The sequence below is a fragment of the Mobula hypostoma genome, chromosome 1 (assembly GCF_963921235.1).
Source record: "Mobula hypostoma chromosome 1, sMobHyp1.1, whole genome shotgun sequence".
NCBI lineage: Eukaryota > Metazoa > Chordata > Chondrichthyes > Myliobatiformes > Myliobatidae > Mobula > Mobula hypostoma.
In genome coordinates, this window is record NC_086097.1 from 135,221,525 (window position 1) to 135,242,149 (window position 20,625).

Here is a 20,625-nt window from a genome sequence, read left to right on the forward strand (position 1 = left end):
CTAAAAGATAACAAAACAAAAATTCTGCACAGACAGAGAGTGGTAGGGATGTTTTGCAGTCATGCAGACTCTCAAATCTTATCTGCCATTCTGAAATGTTCACTGATTTGTATCCATCACCGGTCTGTCCTTTTATAATTCAGTGAAACCTGGCAATTTCAACCTCATTTGATTCAGTTTCTTGGAGCAGTAAATTCCAGATTTCCTTTATGCTGATTTTTGGTGCACCATCCACAGCCAAAACAGCTTTTGGGGTGCAAGGAACAGAAATGAACATTGATTGGACCCTGTTTAGACCACAAGATTTACCAGTGAAAGTGTAACTTTTTCACTCAACACCCTTAAAATAAAAATTAATATCATTAGACTCTTCCGGCTTTAAACTGGTTTCATTGATTCACTCAAATGGCCATTTCTTCTATGACACTCAACTGCTCTCCATTAGTATTCCAATTACATTTTTTGTTTGGATACCCATGCTTTCAGTATTGAATTTAATGTGTCACAAAATTTGCTCATTCTCATTTCTTTGGTATATCTATGTTTTATTAGCTATTTGTCTACAAATGGTATGCCATGTGATAATTAGGGGATAATCTTTCCCTATTAATTAAAAGATGACTCAAAAGCAGCAAGTGTTGAAAACACTCAGCAGGTTGGGAAGTAGCTGTGGAAAGAGAATCTGTGAGCATTGCAGGACCCAGATATTTCATTGATTTTTGGCAGGGACAACCGCCCTGCTCTTTGAAATGGTCTAAATGAATAACTTGACCCACTTGATAGAGGAGTAGACTGCGTTTTGGGTTCAGTGCTTGTATTATTGGGTAGTTCCTTCAGTGCTCTAAATGCTGCAACTGGTGTGTCAACTCTTTTCTACCTTTATTTGTTCACAGAATGTGAGCATGGCTATTTATTATCCATTCCTGACTACCCCCTCATTCTACAGGCTTCTAGTGATTTCAGTAAAGTCAACCACTTTAATTTGTAAGTTGAACAAGTGTGACACATGCCCCTACACCACATCCCTCATTCCCATTCAGGGCCCCAAACAGATCTTCCAGGTGAGATGACACTTCAGCTGTGACTAATTTACTGTATCCGGAGCACCCGATGTGGCCTCCTATATAGCGGTGAGACCTGATCTAGATTGAGAGACCTTTTCGCTAAGCACATACGTTCAATCTGCCAGAAAAAGCAGGATCTCCTGGTGGCCACTCATTTTAATTCTACTTCCCCTTACGGCATGTCAGTCCATGGCTGCCTCTGCCACAATGAAGCCACACCCAGGTTGGGGGAGCAACACCTTGTATTCCATCTGGGTAGCCTCCAACCTGATGAACATTGATTTCTTGAACTTCAGTGATTGCCCCCCCTTCCCCATTTCCCTCTCACCTTATCTTCTTACCTGTCCATCACCTCCCTCTGGTGCTGCTCTCCCCTTTCTTCCATAGTCTTGTCCTCTCCTACAAAGATTCCCCCTTCTTCAGCCCTTTATCTCTTACACCAATTGACTTCCCAGTTCTCTACCAGCCCTCCCCCTCTTCATTTCACCTATCACTTACCACCTTGTACTTCGTCCTCCCCTCCTCCCACCTTCTTACATTGACTTCTCATCTTTTTTTTTCTCCAGTCCTGATGAAGGGTCTCACCCCAAAGTGTCGACTGTTTGCTCATCCCATAGATGCTGCCTGGCCTGCTGAGTTCCTCCAACATTTTGTGTGTGTTGCTTAGATTTCCAGCATCTGCAGATTTTCTTTAAGAGTAGACCATAAGAGATCAGAGCAAAGTTAGGCTATTCAGCCCATCGAGTCTGCTCCGCTATTCCATCATGGCTGATGCCAGATCCCGCTCAACCCCATATACCTACCTCCTTGCCATATCCTTTGGTTCCCTGACCGATAGGAAAAGATCAATTTCTGCCTTAAATATAGCCATGGACTTCACCTCCACTGCAATCTGTGGCAGAGCATTCCACAAAAGCACTACTTTCTGGCTAAAAAAAAAAGTCCTCCTTGACTCTGTTTTAAAAGGTCGCCTGTCAATTTTGAGGCTGTGGCCTCTAGTTCTGGATACCCTCATCATAGGAAACATGTCTCCACACCTACTCTATCTATCCCTTTCAACATGTGGTAGGTTTCATTGAGATCACCCCTGCATTCTTCTAAATTCCAGTGAGTACAGGCCCAAAGCTGCCAAATGAACCTCATATGTTAACATAGAAACATAGAAAATAGGTGCAGGAGTAGGCCATTCGGCCCTTTGAGCCTGCACTCCCATTTATTATGATCATGGCTGATCATCCAACTCAGAACCCCGCCCCAGCCTTCCCTCCATACCCCCTGATCCCCGTAGCCACAAGGGCCATATCTAACTCCCTCTAAATATAGCCAATGAACTGGCCTCAACTGTTTCCTGTGGCAGAGAATTCCACAGATTCACCACTCTCTGTGTGAAGAAGTTTTTCCTAATCTCGGTCCTAAAAGGCTTCCCCTTTATCCTCAAACTGTGACCCCTCGTTCTGGACTTCCCCAACATCGGGAACAATCTTCCTGCATCTAGCCTGTCCAATCCCTTTAGGATTTTATACGTTTCAATCAGATACCCCCTCAATCTTCTAAATTCCAACGAGTACAAGCCCAGTTCATCCAGTCTTTCTTCATATGAAAGTCCTGCCATCCCAGGAATCAATCTGGTGAACCTTCTTTGTACTCCCTCTATGGCAAGGATGTCTGTCCTCAGATTAGGGGACCAAAACTGCACACAATACTCCAGGTGTGGTCTCACCAAGGCCTTGTACAACTGCAGTAGTACCTCCCTGCTCCTGTACTCGAATCCTCTCGCTATAAATGCCAGCATACCATTCGTTCCTGGAATCTTCCTCTGGACTCTCTCCAATGACAACACATCCTTTCTGAGAAATGGGGCCCAAAACTGTTGACAATACTCCCAAGTGTGATCTGACTAATGTCTTATAAAGGATCAGCATTATCTTTTTGCTTTTATATTCTATTCCCCTTGAAATAAATGCTAACATTCCTCTTGCTTTCTTTACCACAGACTCAACCTGTAAATTAACCTTCTGGGAGTCTTGCATGAGGATTCCCAAGTCTCTGCACCTTTGATGTTTGACCATTTAGATAATAGTCTGCACTATCGTACCGTTTACCAAAATGCATTATCATACATTTCCCACACTGTATTCCATCTGCCATCTTTTTTGCTCATTCTTCCAATTTGTCCCAAGTCCTGCATTGCTTCCTCAGCACTACTTACCCCTTCACTTATCTTCATATCATCTGCAAACTTTGCCATAAAGCCATCAATTCCATTATCAAAATCATTGACAAACAATGTGAAAAGCAGTGGTCCCAGTATTGACCCCTGAAGAACACCACCAGTCACTGGCAGCCAACCCTTAATTCCTACTGGCTGCCTCCTGCCTGTCAGCCTATCCATGCCAGTTCCTTTCCTGTAATGCTATAGGATTTTATCTTGTTTAGCAGCTTCGTGTGTGACACCTTATCAAATGCCTTCTGGAAATCCAAGTAAATGATATCCACTGCCTCTCTTTTAGCCACCCTGCTTGTTACTTCCTCGAAGAACTCTGTCAGATTTGTCAGGCAAGATTTCCCTTCACAGAAACCATGCTGAAGTTGACTTATTTTATCTTTTAGTCTCCAAGCACCCTGAAACCTCATCCTTAATAATAGACTCCAACATTTTTCCAACCACTGAGTTTAGGCTAACTGGCCTATAATTTCCTTTCTTTTGCCTTCCTCCCTTCTTAAAGAGTGGAGTGACATTTACAACTTTCCAGTCCCATGAGACCATGCCAGAATCAAGTGATTCTTGAAAGATCATGACCAATGCATTTGTTATCTCTTCGGCAACCTTTCTCAATACTCTGGGATGTAGTCCATCTGGGCCAGGTGACTTACCACCTTAAGACCTTTGAGTTTGCCCAGCAATTTTTCCTTTGGCACTCACTCCTGTTCCGACACTCACAGACCTCTGGCATACGTCTGGCCCTTGTGGCTACGGGGGTCAGGGGGTATGGAGGGAAGGCTGGGGCGGGGTTCTGAGTTGGATGATCAGCCATGATCATAATAAATGGCGGTGCAGGCTCGAAGGGCCGAATGGCCTACTCCTGCACCTATTTTCTATGTTTCTATACTGCTAGTGTCTTCCACAGTGAAGACTGGTGCAAAGTACTTATTAAGTTCATCTGCCATTTCTTTGTCCCCCATTACTACCTCACCAGCATCATTTTCCAGTGGTCCAATATCAACTTTCACCTCCCTTTTACTCTTTATATAACTGAAAAAACTTTTAGTATCCTGCTTTATATTATTGGTTGTTTGCCCTTGTATTTCATCTTTTCCCTTGTAGCTTTTTAGTTGCCTTTTGTTGGATTTAAAAGCTTCCCAATCATCCAAATTCCCATTCATTTTTACCACCTTATATGCCCTTTCCTTGGATTTTATGCTGTCCCTAACTTCCCTCATCAGCCACAGTTGCCTACCCCTGCCATTTGAGGACAAGTTCTTCTGTGGGACACATCTATCCAATGCCTTGTGAGCTATTTTCTGTAACTTCAGCTGTCTCTGCTCTGCCATCATCCCTGCCAGTATTCCCACCAATCCACCTGGGCAAGCTCCTCTCTCATGCCTCTGTAATTCTCTTTATTCCATTGCAATACTGATACATGCAACTTGTGCTTCTCCCTCTTAAGTTGCAGTAGGAATTCAATCATATTAAGATCACTGCCTCCTAATGCTTCCTTTACATTAAGTTCCCTAATATGATCTGGGTTGTTACACAACAGCCAATCAAAGATGGCCTTTCCCCAAGTAGGCACAAGCTGCTCTAAAAAAACTACCTCGCAGACATTCAACAAACTCCCTCTCCGACACCAACCTGATGTTCCCATCCCTTCGCATATTGAAGTCCCCATTATAATTATCCTTATCACATGCCTTTTCCAGCCCTCTCTCATTTATGATTGAACTGCATTACCAGCTAGCCAGGCTGGTTACTCTATGTGGAAGAGTGCCTTCCCTTAAAAGTGTTAATAAACTACATCTTTTTGTTCACCAGCAGCATTCTGATTGTTTATTTACTTCAGTTTAAGTCCTGCAAATTTTCTAGAGTGAAATTAGCTCAGACCTCCGAATACGGGTACAATAAGCTGATCACAACTTTTAGATGTTGGGACAATTGGTTTATCATTGTCATATACCGAGAAACAGTGAAAAATTTTGTCTTGCATACCATTCATACAGATCATTGCAAATATAAGTACAAAGAAAAAATACAAAGTAAATAGTATAAAAAAGAGACAATAATACAATGCAGTAACAGAGAAAGTTTATTGTGGGAGTTGATGTCTTCTGCTTGAAAAACAAAGACAGTGACCCATGGCCAACATAGCTTTTCGTCCACAATTACAAAAAAGTGAAATTTGGTTTGTGGTCCAATTTGATTAGGCTGTAAGGGCGGCGAGTGAATAAGGACGGGCTCGGAACGTTTGTGCTGCTCCACTGTGTGCCGGAGGAACTGTTTATCCAGTAGTAAGCAACGAGCAAGATGGTTGATGTGGGCTGCGAGTTCGAGGATTCAGTCTTCGAAGAGTTTCGGGTGAAGAAGGCGGTGCAGAAATCGGAGTCGGGCAGTTACAAAGCGAGATTCTGCGAGCCGGAGGTAAGGGGGCGGGCGAATGCGGCTGGTTGACCAAGCTGACATTGTAACTGTTAGCGGGGTTGCGGTCCGACAGCAAATGGGATCCGGGGTGCACCCTTGGAGGTGAATGAACAAGCGGGTAAATACTCGCTGTGGAAGGAAGGGCAGCTTCGGGACACTTTTTCCACTTTGTCCTGTCTCTGAAACTTTAATTTTTATCCTCAGCAGCCGTGTACTGATATTGACGTCTTTCAGAGGAGGGGAAGTTTATCTTTTGCGGCTAATGGAGTTACTTGGGCTAAATGGGGGCGGGGTGATGGGGGAAGAAGAAATAGGCTGAAATTTACAGCTGTATAAGGTATTGGTATCTTCAACTATAAAATATTCGCGATATTGTGTTCAGTTTTGGTCACTTTGCTATATGGAAGATACCATTAAGCTAGAAAGAATCCAGAGGATGTTACGAGGTCTCAAGGGACTGAGTTTTAAGGAGGGGTTAAGCAGGTTGGCGCGTGGCAAGTGGTTAAGGTGTTCGTCTAGTGATTTGAAGGTTGCTAGTTCCAGGAAGGCACTTAACCACTCATTGCTCTGCAATGACACCGGTGCCAAGCTATAAGGGTCCTAATGCCCTACCCTTGGACAACATCGGTGGTGTGGAGACGGGAGACTTGCAGCATGGGCAACTGCTGGTCTTCCATACAACCTTGCCCAGGCCTGTGGCCTTCCACGGCGCAAATCCATGGTCTAACGGATGCCTATATATATATATAAGCAGGTTGGGACTTTTCTCATTAGAGCATGGAAGGAAGAGGGGTGATATTATGGAAGTGTATAAAATCATGAGGGCATACATAGGGTGAATATAAACTGCATTTTTCCCAGGATTGTGCAATCAAGATGAGAAGGGAGAGAATTAACAGAAACTTGGGTGGTCCGTAGTGAGTGAGTAATGAGTGGCAGATGATGTGATTGGGGCAAGTACACTTGGCAGTGCACCATGGTAGCATAGCGGTTAGCGTGATGCCTTTACAGCAGAGGCGTTCTGGAGTTTGGAGTTCAGTACTGGTGCCTTCTGTAAGGAGTGTGCACGTTCTCCCCGTGAATGCACGGGATTCCTCCGAGTGCTCCGGTTCCTCCCACAGCACAAAGACAAGTTGGTCACGGTAAATAGTCCTGTCATTAGGCTAGAGTTACATAGGTGGGTTGCTGGGCTGGAAGGCTTGCTCCGTGCTGTGTCTATAAATAAAATAAATATAAATTCCATTTAAAAGGCACTTGGGCAAGTACATAGATTGGAAAGGGTTAAAGGGGTATGGGCCAAATCTGGGCAAAGGGGTCTAACATAGGTGTGAATCATGGTCAGCATGGACTACTTGGGCTGAAAGTCCTGTTTTCATGCTGTATTACTCTATGAGGTGGTCTTTTTGTTTTAGCAATTGAAAACAGATTGATTAACCATTATCACTCTTCTTTATGGGAGCTTACTGTGGGAAACTTGGTTGCTGCACTTCCTACTTTACAAAAATTTAAAAGTATTTCATTGATTGTCACATAATTTTTATCCACCTTCCCCTCACCCCACTGCTGATTCTCCCAACATAATCAAAACCAGCACAATTCTAAGCTATTTTGTTAAGTGTAGGAAGTTAAAGCAGTTTGCCTTAGAGCTAAAGCAAATGATTCTAACTTACCCAGTCTGTCCATGTAGCTGAGGTCCCTGTTACCTTGTGGAGACACGATCTCATCTTCACTGTGTGTCATATTGTGTACCATTCATTCATGCTAAATGGGATAGGTTCAGAGCAGATCTGGCTGCTTGAAACTGAGCATCCTCGAAGGGCTCTAGACCAGCAGCAGAAATAGTCTGTGTCACAATCTGTAACCTCACAATTCAGCGCATCTATCTTTGTAACAAGTCCGGGGCTTAACCCACATTTGATGAGGAATGCAGAAAGGCATACTGGAAGCAGCACGAACCATGAGTCAAGATTCCTGTAACTACAACACAGAACTGGGTGCATGCCAAACGGCAAAATTAACTTGTACAAGTCAGAGCTAAGTAACCACACATCCAATAGATCAAATCAAGTTTAGAAGACCTGTCACATCCAGCAAATGAAACCCTCAGGCTCGGCCAGCACGCGTTCGTCTAGGGGGAGGCAGTCCCTGGCCTGCCAAACTGATAAATCTCATTTGTGTGGATACTATGTGGTGTGTTGCCCGGTTACAAATCTTCACCGCAAAATATCAGACAGTACACCATATGCAATTAAATGATTGTCTGAATATAGGGTTAGTAAAGAAAATTTTTTAAAAAGGGCCCATTTTAAGGAAAAAAGTCAAAAGTGCATGTTGGAGCTCACTAACACGGCTATTCATCAACCATCAACCTCCTCCAAGCGTCGCTGACCTTCGGACCCTCGCTCCTGGTCCACTCCATCCGGTCGTCTCCCAGCTCCCTCCACACAAGCATCTTCCTCCTTCCTCACTCGCCGACAAAAGACCGCAAAATCTCTCTTCCAAACTCACAAGAAAGAACAACATCCCTCTTATTGGATAACATACATTCCAAAGTCTTAGTTATCTCTCGTCATAACCCAAACATTGCTGCTAGAGAGAAACCATTACATTAGCAGTGAAACATTACAGAGAGGCCATTACATTAGCAGTGTAATGTTACAGAGAGGCCATTACATTAGCAGTGAAACCTTACAGTGTGTTACACAAGAAAATCCCGATGCTTAATGGTAACTGGCATGTGAATGCTAAAGACAAGGTGAAAACATTCACAATTGTTTCAACAGACTGTATGAATGAACTACCTCAAATTCCCCCTGAAGTCTTCCCACTGGAGTCCATCTGACAATGTGGAAAAGTGCCCAATTCACAAATGGTGGGAGAAATCAGTACAACTATTTCTACCCAATAACTTCGCTAGGGGGTCAGATAGGCGATTCTGTGGACGCAGTCCAGAGACCTGGATGGTAGTTTGCCTCCCTGGTGCCAGGGTCCGGGATATTTCTCATCGTGTCCAAGATATCCTGAAGTGGGAAGGTGAGCAGCCAGAGGTCGTGGTACATATAGGTACCAATGACATAGGTAGGAAAAAGGAAGAGGTCCTGAAAGGAGAATATAGGGAGTTAGGAAGGGAGTTGATAAAAAGGACCGCAAAGGTAGTAATCTCGTGATTACTGCCTGTGCCACGTGACAGTGAGAGTAGAAGTGCAATGAGGTGGAGGATAAATGCGTGGCTGAGGGATTGGAGCAGGGGGCAGGGATTCAAGTTTTTGGATCATTGGGACCTCTTTTGGCGCAGGCGTGACCTGTACAAAAAGGACGGGTTACACTTGAATCCTAGGGGGACCAATATCCTGGCGGGGAGATTTGCGAGGGCTACTGAGGTGACTTTAAACTAGAATGATTGGGGGGTGGGAATCAAATTAAAGAGACTAGGAGAGAGGAGGTTAGTTCACAACAGGGGGGTGGGAACAAGTACAGAGAGACAGAGGGGTGTAAAATGAGGGTAGAAGCAAAAAGTGGTAAGGTGAAAAGTAAAAGTGGCAGGCCAACAAATCCAGGGCAAAAATCAAAAAGGGCCACTTTTCAGCATAATTGTATGAGGGCTAAGAGTGTTGTAAAAGCAAGCCTGAAGGCTTTGTGTGTCAATGCAAGGAGCATTCGTAACAAGGTGGATGAATTAAAAGTGCAGATTGTTATTAATGAATATGATATAGTTGGGATCACAGAGACATAGCTCCAGGGTGACCAAGGATGGGAGCTCAACATTCAGGGATATTCAATATTCAGGAGGGATAGATATGAAAGAAAAGGAGGTGGGGTAGCATTGCTGGTTAGAGAGGAGATTAACGCAATAGAAAGGAAGGACATTAGCCGGGAGGATGTGGAATCGATGTGGGTAGAGCTGCATAACACTACGGGGCAGAAAACGCTGGTGGGAGTTGTGTACAGGCCACCTAACAGTAGTAGTGAGGTCGGAGATGGTATTAAACAGGAAATTAGAAATGTGTGCAATAAAGGAACAGCAGTTATAATGGGTGACTTCAATCTACATATAGATTGGATGAACCAAATTGATAAGGGTGCTGAGGAAGAGGATTTCTTGGAATGTATGCGGGATGGTTTTTTGAACCAACATGTCGAGGAACCAACTAGAGTGCAGGCTATTCTAGACTGGGTATTTAGCAATGAGGAAGGGTTAATTAGCAATCTTGTCGTGAGAGGCCCCTTGGGTAAGAGTGACCATAATATGGTGGAATTCTTCATTAAGATGGAGAGTGACGTAGTTAATTCAGAAATAAAGGTTTTGAACTTAAAGAAGGGTAACTTTGAAGGTATGAGACGTGAATTAGCTAAGATAGACTGGCAAATGACACTTAAAGGGTTGACGGTGGATATGCAATGGCAGGCATTTAAAGATCGCATGGATGAACTACAATTGTTCATCCCAGTTTGGCAAAAGAATAAATCAAGGAAGGTAGTGCACCCGTGGCTGACAAGGGAAATTTGGGATAGTATCAATTCCAAAGAAGAAGCATACAAATTAGCCAGAAAAAGTGGCTCACCTGAGGATTGGGAGAAATTCAGAGTCCAACAGAGGAGGACAAAGGGCTTAATTAGGAAGGGGAAAAAAGATTGTGAGAGAAAACTGGCAGGGAACATAAAAACTGACTGTAAAATCTTTTATAGATATGTGAAAAGAAAAAGATTGGTTAAGACAAATGTAGGTCCCCCTACAGACAGAAACAGGTGAATTGATTATGGGGAGCAAGGACATGGCAGACCAATTGAATAACTATTTAGTTCTGTCTTCACTAAGGAGGACATAAATAATCTTCTGGAAATAGTAGGGGACAGAGGGTCCAGTGAGATGGAGGAACTGAGGGAAATGCATGTTAGTAGGGAAGTGGTGTTAGGTAAATTGAAGGGATTAAAGGCAGATAAAGCCCCAGGGCCAGATGGTCTGTATCCCAGAGTGCTTAAGGAAGTAGCCCAAGAAATAGTGGATGCATCAGTGATAATTTTTCAAAACTCTTTAGATTCTGGACTAGTTCTTGAGGATTAGAGGGTGGCTAATGTAACCCCACTTTTTAAAAAAGGAGGGAGAGAAACCGGGGAATTATAGACCGGTTAGCCTAACATCGGTGGTGGGGAAAATGCTAGAGTCAGTTATCAAAGATGTGATAACAGCACATTTGGAAAGTGGTGAAATCATCGGACAAAGTCAGCATGGATTTGTGAAAGGAAAATCATGTCTGACGAATCTCATAGAATTTTTTTGAGGATGTAACTAGTAGAGTGGATAGGGGAGAACCAGTGGATGTGGTATATTTGGATTTTCAAAAGGCTTTTGACAAGGTCCCACACAGAAGATTAGTGTGCAAACTTAAAGCACACGGTATTGGGGGATGTGGATAGAGAATTGGTTGGCAGACAGGAAGCAAAGAGTGGGAATAAACGGGACCTTTTCAGAATGGCAGGCAGTGACTAGTGAGGTTCCACAAGGCTCAATGCTGGGACCCCAGATGTTTACAATATATATTAATGACTTAGATGAGGGAATTAAATGCAGCATCTCCAAGTTTGCAGATGACACGAAGCTGGGGGGCAGTGTTAGCTGTGAGGAGGATGCTAAGAGGATGTAGGGTGACTTGGATAGGTTAGGTGAGTGGGCAAATTCATGGCAGATGCAACTTAATGTGGATAAATGTGAGGTTATCCACTTTGGTGGCAAAAACAGGAAAACAGATTATTATCCGAATGGTGGCCGATTAGGAAAAGGGGAGGTGCAACGAGACCTGGGTGTCATTATACACCAGTCATTGAAAGTGGGCATGCAGGTACAGCAGGCGGTGGAAAAGTCGAATGGTATGCTGGCAAGAGGATTCGAGTACAGGAGCAGGGAGGTTCTACTGCAGTTGTACAAGGCCTTGGTGAGACCACACCTGGAGTATTGTGTGCAGTTTTGGTCCCCTAATCTGAGGAAAGACATCCTTGCCATAGAGGGAGTGCAAAGAAGGTTCACCAGATTGATTCTTGGGATGGCAGGACTTTCATATGATGAAAGACTGGATCAACTAGGCTTATACTCGTTGGAATTTAGAAGATTGAGCGGGGGATCTTATTGAAACATATAAAATCCTAAAGGGATTGGACAGGCTAGATGCAGGAAGATCGTTCCCGATGTTGGGGAGTCCAGAACCAGAGGTCACAGTTTGAGGATAAAGGGGAGCCTTTTAGGACCGAGATTAGGAAAAATTTCTTCACACAGAGAGTGGTGAATCTGTGGAATTCTGTGCCACAGGAAACAGTTGAGGCCAGTTCATTGGCTATATTTAAGAGGGAGTTAGATATGGCCCTTGTGGCTAAAGGGATCGGGGGTATGGAGGGAAGGCTGGTACAGGGTTCTGAGTTGGATGATCAGCCATGATCATACTGAATGGCGGTGCAGGCTCAAAGGGCCGAATGGCCTACTCCTGCACCTATTTTCTATGTTTCTATGTTTCTATCAGTCCTCAGTATTTACTTACCAATAACCCATTTGGATTTCACCAGGACCATCAGTGCAGCATTTGTCTGAATATGGAGTATGAGGTGGCACAGTAGTGTAATTCTATTACAACGCCAGAGACTAGGGTTCAATCCATGCTGTTTATACTGCAAAAATTCCCTACCACGTTCCAAAGGTGTACAGGTTAGTAGGTTATTTGAGTGGAGTGGGCTTGTTGCTAGAAGGGCCTGGGGGTAACTGCATTTGACATCAAAACAGCACTTAATTGATTGTGGAATCAAGAGGAGCTCTGGTAAAACTGAGGTGAACGGCTGGCATGGTGAAGGCAGGGCTCACGAGACTGCGGAAGGTGGAATCCGGAGCAACAAATAAACTGGTCGAGGAACTCAGCAGGTCAAGCAGCGTGTGCAAGAAAGTAGATGGTGGACATTTCGGGTCGAGATAGTTTATCTGGACTCAATAATAGTGGGGGGGGGTGGTGTAAGTGGTGGGTAGAGGTGATAGGCAGATGGAGCCTAGAAGAGTGGAAATGATAACAGTTAGGTGTTGATAAGTGGAAGCAACAAGGGCTGCAGACGATAAATCCTGATAGGAAAAGAAAGTGGACCATGGAATCAAATAGGGAGTCGAGAGGGCAGCTGGGAATTAGTCTGTGGGAGTGTGTGGATGATGGGCATATGGGATGGGTGGAGGAAGGGAAAGAAACAGGGTGATGGGGGAGCTGGGGTGGATGTAGAGGAACTGGGTGGATCAGGAGGAGAAAGAAAGGGACAAGAAGGAGAGCAGTGTGCCTGAACTTGGAGAATTTAATGTGCCATTAGATTGTAAAGTACCCTGGCAGAATATGAGTCATGTTCTTCTTGTTATTAGTCTCACACTAGCAGTAGAGGAGGCTGAGGACAGATGGGTCAATATTGGAATGAAGAAGAGAATTAAAATGTCTGGCAACAGGAGCTCCAGAAGGCCAGGACAGACAAAACACAGGGCTCATTAAACTGGTTGCCTAGTTTGTGCTTTGTCTCACTGATGTAGAGGGGGCCACACTGTTTGGTGAAAGCACTTCACTGCATTTCATAAAAGAGAAGATAATTGTGGTTGACAGTGGTCAATCATCCCATCCTTTCCCAAGAATGTCAATGCGGGAGTTCTTCAGAGAAATGTCATTGGCCCAACTTCAGCTTCGTGAATGACCATTAAAAGGTGGAAGTGGAGATATTTGCTTATGAATGTGCAACTCCTTAACAAACAAAGCAGTCCATGTCTGTGTCCAGGAAGACTGGGAGACTCTGCCATTGAACAGAAACTCAAGTGGAATAACTACCTAGAAATGGGGCTACAAAAGCTGACATCTCACTAAATTTCCTTTCCTCCATCACCACCACACTGTGGCTGGAGGGTCCACTATTTACAAAACAAGCTGTATTTATCTACCTAGCCTGTTCCAATAGTACCCTCTGGACCTGCCACCTTTACTGCAAAGAAGAAAGGCAGTAGGCAGGCAAGAACACCACTCCCTGCGGGTCTCAGTCCATCCTGACTTGGAAGTTTATCACCAGTCCTTCATCGTTGCTGGGTCGAAATCTTGGAACTCTATTGCAACAGCACTGTGGGAGCACCTTAGCCAGAAAGAGTGATTCAAGAGGTAGCTCACCACCACCTTCTGAAGAGAAATTAAGAATGGGTCATGATTACTGGGCTTGCTTGCAATACTTAGATCTTGAAAAAATAAATAAACAAAATACTTCCGTTAAGTCTCTGTCCCTATAGTATCTTAAAGTGTGATGCCCAAAATACTCCAGCCACATTCTGCTCATTATTTATAAATGTTTAGCATAAATTGCTGGCTGCCTTTCACTGGAAAAAGGTAAATTTGTTTATATTTTGTATATTCGGTTTCAGCTTTAATATCATTGGCATTTGTTGAGAAATTTATTGTTTTGTGACAGCAATATATTGCAATACATAATAAAAAACTATAAATTAAAATAAGAAATATATATATATAAATTAAATTAGGTAAATAGTGCAAAAAAAGGTGGGGGAGAGTGGTGAGGTCGCGTACGTGACTTCATTGTCCATTCAGAAATCTGATAGCAGAGAGAGTGTTTGCCGTTTAACTTAACCAATGTAAAAATTCCCAATTGTTTTCTAATCATAAAGTGACCAAGTTATCCATCTCTTCAATCTTAAAACAAATAATGTCTTCAATATTTACTGCCTCTGATCAATTCCAGTGGTTTTGGGATGACGTTTCCACCATGGACGAGGTGAAGAAACTGACTGCACTGAAGTTTCGAGGCGACCTGGCATTTAAGCGTCAGGATTATCAGGTAACTAGAGCTGCAGCCACCTCTGATCCGCGAATATCAAGACCTACACTTTCGGAAGAACTCTGCATTTTCTTTTGTCTGTTCAGTCAAGTGGACATGGTATCCTTAGTTTCATGACCAGGTAGAACTGCAGAATGAATATCTGAGGTACTGGCACAAAGGTAGGGTTTCAGGTTCTTGGATTATTGGAATCTCATCTGGGCCAGGGTGACCTGTACAAGACCAACAGGTTGAACCTTAACTGGAAGGGAGCCAGTATCCTGACTGGGAGCTCGTGCTACTTGGGAGGGTTTAAACTAGTTTGGCGGAAGGATAGGAACTAGACCACCAAGTCAGAAAGCGGAGGGATTGAGAGGAAGCTGGATGCCGTGACCAGGAAAAACAGGCAGGAGTAAGGTAATGCACACAGTGGGAAGGATGGGTTGAAGTGTGTGTGTTTTAATGCTAGGAATATTATAGGTAAGGGTGATGAACTTAGAACATGGATCAGTGCATGGAACTATGATGTTGTAGCCATAACAGAGACTTGGTTGAAATGATGCTTAGAGTTGTTTGGGTATTTTATAAAAGATAAACAGGGAGGCAAGAATGATGGGGTGGGGGTGTATGACGCTACTGATGATAGCAGGTGAACCCTCCATTACGGCCTGTCCAAGCACAGCTGGGTCTGTACGGGTAGAATTCAAAAATAAGAAAGGTGCAGTTATCCTGATGGAATTGTACTACAGACCACTCAGCTAGCCACTGGGGCATTGAGGGACAGATATGCAGGCAGATTAGGGAAAAGTTTAAAAACAACATGGTTGTTGCAGTGGGGGGCATGTTAGTGGTAGGGAAATACGGTTTTTGCAGGAGAGTATTAAATTGGAGCAGGATAAATTGCAAGAGTATTTGGTAGGAATAGTTAATTGGGAACAGGTATTTTTGGGCAAGTCCACATCTGACATGTGGAGGGTGTTTAAAGTCCACCTGCACAGAGTACAGGACAGGTATGTTCCAGTCAGAAGGAAGGACAAGGACAGCAAGGTAAGGGAACTGTGAATGTCAAGAGAGAGCGTGAATTTAACCAAGAAAAAAAAGGAAATGCATGTATGATTTAGGAGGCTAAAATCGAACAGAGCCCTTGCGAATTATAAAGAAGCCAAAACAAACTCAAGAATGAAGTTGGAAGGGCCATGAGGAGCTGTAAAAACTTCTTGGGGAAGTAGAATTAAAGTGAATTTCAAGGCATCCCATACATACGTCAAGAGCAAGAGGATAAGTAAGGAGCTGGTAGGACCGTTCAAAGATAAAGGAGATACCAGGTGCTTGAAGGCGGAGGATGTGGCTAAGGTCCTAAATGAATACTTTGTATCAGTATTTACCAAGGAGAAGGATGTGAAGTGTAGAAAAATTAGTGTGAAGCATGCTAATTTACTCAGGTATTTCAGGATGAAGAATACAGTAGTACTAGGGCTCTTAAAGAATGTTAAGTTCAAAGCTGAAAGTAACTTTATTATCAAAGTGCATGTACATCACCACATACAACCCCGAGATTCATTTTCTTGTGAGCATTCACAGTAAATATATGGAGGCACAATAACATCAATGAAAAACCGCACACAAGATGGACAAACAGCCAATATTTAAAAGACAAAAAACTAAGTATGAAAAAAAATAATAATAATACAGTGACTTGTAAGAGTATTCGGCCCCCAACCCTTTGTTCACATAAATGAGTATTACGACCAGGGATCTTGATCAACTTAACAGAACATTTTTGTTTCTGAATCACAAGCACCTTTTTTCTGTTGAGCCCCAAAAAACCCAGGGAAAATGACTAAGCGTGAAAAACTAAACATTCAAAACCTGAAATGTCAGCAGTTCAAAAGTATTCATCCCCCTTTGCTCAGTGCTTAGTCGAACCACCGCTCACAGCTATTACAGCCAGAAGTCCTTTTGGATAAATCTCTTGGGTTTGCAGGATGTGGGGGAACGTGATTTGCCCATTCCTCCTCGCAAAATTGCTTCAAGGTTAGTTGGGAAGCGGCAATGTATAGCAATCTTGAGACTTTGCCAGAGATGTTTGATCAAATTAAGGTCAGGACTCTGACTGGGCCACTGAAGGTCACCAATTTTCTTAATTTGAATTCTCTCCATGGTTGCTCTGTCAGTGTTCTTTCGGTTGTTGTCCTGCCAAAAGATGAAATTCCTCCCCAGTTTAAGCTTTCTGGCAGAGGCTAGCAGGTTTTTATCCAGGATCTCTCTGTATTTAGTGGCATTCATCCTCCCATCAATCCTGACCAGATTTCCAGTCCCCGCTGTTGAAAAGCATCCCCGTAGCATGGTACGGCCTTCACCATAGGGCCTGTTCCTGTGCTATGGAGTTCTATGTTCTAGAAACCACAAAACCATAATATATAGGAGAAGAATTAGGTCATCTGGCCCATTGAGCCTGCTCCCCTATTTCATCATGGCTGATCTATTTATCCCCTCGGCCCCAATCTCCTCCTTTTCCCCATATCCCTTCATACCCTGACCAGTCAAGAATCTATCAATCTCTGCCTTAAAGACACATAAAGACTTGGCCTCCACAGCTGCCTGTGGCAATGAATTCCACAGATTTACTACTCTCTGACTGAAGAAATTCCTCCTCATCTCCATTCTAAAAGGGCACCCCTCTATTCTGAGGCTGTGTCCTCTGATCTTAGACGCTCCCACCATAGGAAACATCCTCTCCACATTCACTCTATCAAGGCCTTTCACCATTCAATAGGTTTCAATGAGGTCACCCTCATTCTTCTGAATTCCAGTGAATACAAGCCCAGAGCCATCAAATATTCTTCTGCAGGTCGGTGGGACTAGGTGAGAGTAAGAGTTTGGCACAGACTAGAAGGGCTGAGATGGCCTGTTTCCGTGCTGTAATTGTTATATGGTTATATAGTTATATATGACAAGCTGTTTCATTCTGGAATGATCTTCATGAACCTCCCCTGAACCCTCTCCAGTTTCAGCACATCCTTTCCAAGATAAGGGGCCCAAAACTGCTCACAATACTCCAAGTGAGGCTTCATCAGTGCTTTATAAAGTCTCAGCATTACATCCTTGCTTTTATAATGTACTCCTCTTGAAATGAATGCCAACATTACATTTGTGTTCCTCACCACAGACTCAACCTGCAAATTAATCTTTAGAGAATCCTGCACAAGAGCTCCCAAGTCCCTTTGTGCCTCAGTTTTTTATATTTTCTCTCCATTTAGCTTTCATTTCTTCTACCAAAGTGCCTGACAATACACTTCCTGACACTGTATCCCATCTGCCGCTTCTTTGCCCATTCACCTAATCTGTCTAGATCCTTTTGTAGCCTCTCTATTTCCTCACATCTACTGCCCCTCCACCTATCTTTGTATCGTCTGCAAACTTTGCAACAAAGCCATCAATTCCATCATCCAAATCATTGACATATAATGTAAGAAGAATCAGTTGCAACACAGACTCACAGACACACACCACTAGCACTGGCAGCCAACCAGAAAAGGCTCCCTTTATTTCCATTCTTTGCCTCCTACCAATCAGCCACTGCTTTATCCATGCTAGAATCTTTCCTTTCATTCCTTGGGCTCATAGTTTGTTAAGCAGCCTCGTGTGGTATCTTGTCAAAGGTATTCTGAAAATCCAAGTATACTACATCAACAGATTCTCCTTTGTCTGTCCTACTTGTTATTTCTGCAAAGTTTTCCAACAAATTTGTCTGACAAGGAAACCGTGCTGACTACAGCCTATTTTATTATGTGCTTCCAAGTACCCTGAAACCATATCCTTAATCAACTCCCAACATCTTCCCAACCACTCAGGTCAGGCTAACTGACCTATAGTTTTCGTTCTTCTGTCTCTCTCCCTTCTTGAAAAGTGGAGTGACATTTGCAAAGTGCCAGACTTCAGGAACCATTCCAGAATCTAGTAATTCTTGAAAGATCATTACTAATTAGATTAGATTAGATTCAACTTTATTGTCATTGTGCTGAGTACAGATACAAACCCAATGAAATGCATTTAGCATCTGACCAGAAATGCTAAGAAGAGTGTTATTTACAAAATAACTGCGAATAAAAAAAGTGCTACAGCACACAAATATAAAAGTACTGAGACAGTATAATACAGATGTGATACTGCTTAGCGCTGTGTTGAGAGGTTCAGCAGTGTCACAGCCTCAGGGAAGAAACTCTTCCTGTGCCTGCTGGTGTGGGAGCGGAGGCTCCTGTAGCGCCTACCGGATGGGAGGGGAGTAAAAAGTCCATGGTTCCACAGTCTCTTCAGCCAAGTCTTTCAGAACTCTGGGGTGTACACCATCTGGTCCAGGTGACTTATCTACCTTAAGACCTTTCAGTTTCCCAAGAACCTCTTAACTTGTAATGGTAACTTCAAACATTTTAAGACCCCTAATACCTGGAACTTCCACCATACTGCTAATGCCTTTTACAGTGAAGACCGATGCAGAATACTTGTTCAGTTCATCTGCCATTTCCTTGCCCCCCATTACTACCTCTCCAGCATTGTTTTCCAGTGGTCCAATATCCACTCTTGCCTCTCTTTTACACTGTACGTGTCTGAAGAAACTTTTGGTGTCCTCTTTAATGTTATTGGCCAGCTTACTTTCACATTCCATCTTTACCTTAATGACTTTTTCATTTGCCTTCTGTTGGTATTTAAAGCTTCCCAACCTTCTAACTTTCCACTACTATTATACTACTAACTATTATATGCACTCTCTTTGGCTTTTATGTTGGCTTTGACTTCTCTTGTTAGCCAACATTGTGTCATCTTGTGTTCTTCATCTTGAGTACTTCTTCCTCTTTAGGATGTATATATCCTCTGCCTTCCGAATTGCTTCCAGAAATTTCAGTCATTGCTGCTCTCCTGTCATCCCTGCCAGTTTTCTTTTCCATTCAATCCTAGCCAACTCCTCTCTCTTCATTCCTCTGTAATTTCCTTTACTTCGGGTTTGATTCGAAGAAGGAGTCTGAGAGTCTGAGTGGGAGTGCCGAGAAAGAGATTTTTGAAATTTTCGTTATTTTTTTTTCTCCAACGGCGTTCTGAGAGGCAGGACTGCACAGGCGTGTGACGTCGGGCAGTGCAGTGCGGCAGATTTAAAAGGAACAAAGCCTCATAGAGCGGGCAGCGTAGTTTGCGGGCGGCAGAGTGAGCTGGGAGCAGAGTGAAGACTTAAGGGCTTCGGCTCAACGGGCTTAGGCGGAAACGGGCGAGGCGAGGAAGGTTTAGCATTCATTTTCTGTTGTTATTTGAGGAGAGGGGCAGTTTGCTGTTCTCGGTGTCGGATGTGGGAGGCCCTGGAGTCTCCAAGCCTCCCGGACGTCTACATCTGCGCCAAGTGCATCGAGATGCAGCTCCTAAGGGACCGTGTTACGGAACTAGAGCTGCAGCTCGATGACCTTCGTCTGGTCAGGGAGAGTGAGGAGTTGATAGAGAGGAGTTGCAGGCAGGTGGTCACGCCGGGGCCACGGGAGGCAGACAAGTGGGTCACGGTTAGGAGGGGGAAGGGGAAGAGTCAGGTAATAGGGAGTACCCCGGTGGCTGTGCCCCTTAACAACAGGTACTCCTGTTTGAGTACTGTTGGGGGGGACAGCTTACCCGGGGGAAGCGACAGTGGCCGTGCCTCCAGCACAGAGTCTGGCCCTGTAGCTCAGAAGGGTAGGGCAAGGAAGAGGAGGGCAGTTGTGATAGGGGACTCAATACTAAGGGGGTCAGATAGGCAATTCTGTGGACGCAGTCCAGAGACCCGGATGGTAGTTTGCCTCCCTGGTGCCAGGGTCCGGGATATTTCTGATCGTGTCCAAGATATCCTGAAGTGGGAGGGTGAGGAGCCAGAGGTCGTGGTACATATAGGTACCAATGACATAGGTAGGAAAAGGGATGAGGTCCTGAAAGGAGAATATAGGGAGCTAGGAAGGGAGTTGAGAAAAAGGACTGCAAAGGTAGTAATCTCGGGATTACTGCCTGTGCCACGCAACAGTGAGAGTAGGAATGCGATGAGATGGAGGATAAATGCGTGGCTGAGGGATTGGAGCAGGGAGCAGGGATTCAAGTTTT

General features: G+C 43.9%; 1 protein-coding gene across 2 annotated transcripts in view; it reads left to right on the forward strand.

Annotated features, from left to right (window-relative positions):
• The first annotated feature begins 5,374 nt into the window (after nucleotides 1–5,374).
• zgc:101716 (uncharacterized protein LOC492784 homolog) overlaps nucleotides 5,375–20,625 on the forward strand; it is a 35,757-nt gene continuing 20,506 nt past the window's right edge. For both annotated transcript variants that reach the window (XR_010018964.1, XM_063056228.1), the window contains exons 1-2: nucleotides 5,375–5,700; nucleotides 14,443–14,538. Coding sequence is in view for 1 of the 2 variants with exons in the window: in XM_063056228.1 (XP_062912298.1) it covers nucleotides 5,587–5,700; nucleotides 14,443–14,538 (210 nt within the window). In the remaining variant the exon portion in view is untranslated. The remainder of the gene's footprint in view (nucleotides 5,701–14,442; nucleotides 14,539–20,625) is intronic.